This window comes from Silene latifolia, chromosome 5, assembly GCF_048544455.1.
Source record: "Silene latifolia isolate original U9 population chromosome 5, ASM4854445v1, whole genome shotgun sequence".
In the NCBI taxonomy this organism is placed as follows: Eukaryota; Viridiplantae; Streptophyta; class Magnoliopsida; order Caryophyllales; family Caryophyllaceae; genus Silene; species Silene latifolia.
In genome coordinates, this window is record NC_133530.1 from 5,435,720 (window position 1) to 5,438,843 (window position 3,124).

Sequence of the window (3,124 nt, forward strand, 5' to 3'; positions counted from 1 at the left end):
GATAATAAAGACAAATTTTTGACATTTTCTAGCTAACTTGCCATGTGATTTGATACAGTATGTATTTAGCCGTCTTAACCTTAAGACAGGTAATATCCGTCTTAGATGAGAATTTGTGAAATTGTATATATTTCGAATTAGTATATTCGGTTAATACGTACTTGTAGTATATCTACTTAATTATTCTCAGCAGGATACGAATTTGTGAAAGAACTATGTCAATCAATTGAATTTTAAACTAATGGATAAAATTCAATCGACGATCTTATATCTTAATGATACTATCTCGATCCAAATTATGTATTCCATAATTATTTTTTATATTCTTTATAAGAAATATTTTGATAAAATTAGAACAAAGAGAACATTAAACTATGAAGTGCTCCGTACTACTTACGTTACTTAAGCCTTTATTTTTCTTTCCAATGTATGTCAAATTGTCAATGTGATATTTTAAAATTCTTTGATACGAGTACTTGATTATTCTAATACGTGTCCTAAAGACACACATTAATAAGTTGAATATGTAAAGATTCGTAAGATATTTTCATAAACAATGATAAAGTGAGTTTATACTTAAACTTTTAATGAGAATATCTTATAAATATTCCACATTTAGGTTCCTAATGTGTGCTCTTGCTTAGGGCAAAACCGATAATGAAAAGATATAATAGTAACTAACTATTGAGTAGTACATCCATAAGCTAAATAGATAACTACTCCATCTGTCTCAATTATTTGTTTAATTTTGATTAAAAAATACCAATAAAATGAGTAAATAAATAATTGGAATGGATAAAGTATATATTAACCGATATACAGTAAATGATTTCTAATATACTTCGTTCATGATAACTACTATTAACCAAGCTGAGTAGTTTTTACATTTAACTAAACAACCTAAATAACATTTCAAATTTCAATTTATTCACCTTTAATTAAAATACCAATCAAATGAAAAATAAATAATTAAAACGGATAAAGTACATATTAACCAATATACAATAAATAATATCTAGTACTCATACATGATAAGTTAACCAAGTTGGGTAGTTTTTACATTCAGCTAATTAAATAACCGAAATAACATGGGAAATAAATAATTGGAACGGATAAAGTATATATTAGCCGATATACCGTTACTTTGTAGATAATATGTAGTTCTCGTACATGATAACTTAACCAAGTTGAGTAGTTTTTACCTTCAACTAAACAATCGAAATAAATTTTTAAATTTCAATATATTTAATTACCTTTAACTAAAATCCAATAAAACGAGAAATAAATAATTGAAACGGATAAAGTATAACTTAACTAAACAACCGAAATAACTTTCCAAATTTCAATAAGATTTATACAGTAATAGAATTAGGATGAAATAAGATTTGATACAGAATGAGATTTGTTGCATTGGATCAACCTTCGAATATTCCATTCCGTTCACTCACCTATATAAATACAACCACACCCCAACTGAAATAACTTTTCAAATTTCAATTTATTTATTTTTGATTAAAATACCATTAAAATAAAAAATAAATAATTAAGACGGATAAAGTATATATTAACCGATATAAACTATAAAGTAACACAAATAATAGACCTATCTAGTGTACTCGTACATGATAATTTGGGTAGTTTACATTCAACTAAACAACGGAAATAACTTTCCTCAAAAAGATTTAATAGGATTTGAATTTATTTCACCAATTAATAAGATTTGCAACAGAATGGGATTTGTTGCATTGCATTGGATCAACCTTGGAATATTCCATTCCGTTCACTCACCTATTTAAATACAACTACACCCCAACTACCCTTCCTCTTCTCAAACCACCCTAAACGCATTAACTAATCCAATTTCCGTCTTAAACAAGAATTTGTGCAACCCGTACCTAAATATGCTTCCATTACTCCAAGACTACGATCTCCTCGACGAAATCGCTCGAGGCAAATTCGGCGTCGTTTCACGTTGCACTTCACGCGCCACCGGCGAAATCTACGCCGTTAAATCCATCAACAAATCAACCGTCATCAACGACCCAACAGACTTTCTCTCTCTAACTAACGAACCTAAAGCACTCTCTCTCCTTTCCACGTCACCCTACATCACGCGTCTCCACCGCGCGTACGATACACCTACTCACCTCCACCTCGTTCTCGACTACTCCCCTCATCCTACATTATACGACATCGTTTCGCAATCTCACGTGCCGGAACACGAGGCGAGGGAAATTACGGCGTCGTTGCTGCACGCAATTGTGCAATGCCATCGAACCGGGGTTGTTCACAGGGATATTAAACCGGAGAATATCTTGCTCGACCGGGGGGAAGGATCGAACCCGAACCGGGTGAAATTATGTGATTTTGGTTCAGCCGGGTTTTTGGTCGGGGATGATGTGGCGATGACGGAGGTGGTAGGGACACCGTATTACGTGGCGCCGGAGATTCTAGAAGGTAGAGGGTATGGTGAGAAGGTTGATGTGTGGAGTGCTGGTGTCGTTTTGTATGTTATGATTGCGGGTTTTCCGCCGTTTTATGGAGAGAGTACTGAGGAAGTTTTTCAGAAGGTTTTGAGGGGAAACCTTCGGTTTCCGACTCGGGTTTTCGGAGGTGTTTCGAGTGCGGTTAAGGATTTGTTGAGGAAGATGATTTGTAAAGATGTTGATCGCAGACTCTCCGCTGAAGATGCTCTACGTATGTCTTTGTTAATTTAGTTTCGATAATTAATAATTATCGTGTAAGACCGTCTTAGTAGTCTAGCATTTGTATATAAGTAGTTACGGAGTACATTGATTGGTTTCGGAATTATTAGTGATTTGTTCCGATTTAATTAATCGCAGGATAATTAGACACATTGGCCTTATGTGTGCAGGACACCAGTGGTTTGCATGCGGAGGTGGAGGACAGTCGACGAGAGGGGCCTGAATGGCGGAATTAAAAACCGAAGTTTTCTCAATAAGGAAGAGGGAAATTGTGGGGATGCAATCAATGGCTTTGATGATTTTCCAATGTAATTAAGATTGGAAATGAGAAGTGTAAATGAAAGTATATAGTGTTGCTAGTTTATTTTGGTACTTACTGTACTGGCTTACTGCTATGTGTATAAAGCTGAAGTTTCCTG

General features: G+C 34.2%; 1 protein-coding gene across 1 annotated transcript; it reads left to right on the forward strand.

Annotated features, from left to right (window-relative positions):
* The first annotated feature begins 1,782 nt into the window (after positions 1-1,782).
* LOC141656504 (phosphoenolpyruvate carboxylase kinase 1-like) lies at positions 1,783-3,124 on the forward strand. Its single transcript, XM_074463416.1, has 2 exons — positions 1,783-2,697; positions 2,876-3,124. Exons 1-2 carry the CDS (start codon positions 1,902-1,904, stop codon positions 2,926-2,928), a joined length of 849 nt encoding a protein of 282 aa, XP_074319517.1. The 5' UTR covers positions 1,783-1,901; the 3' UTR covers positions 2,929-3,124.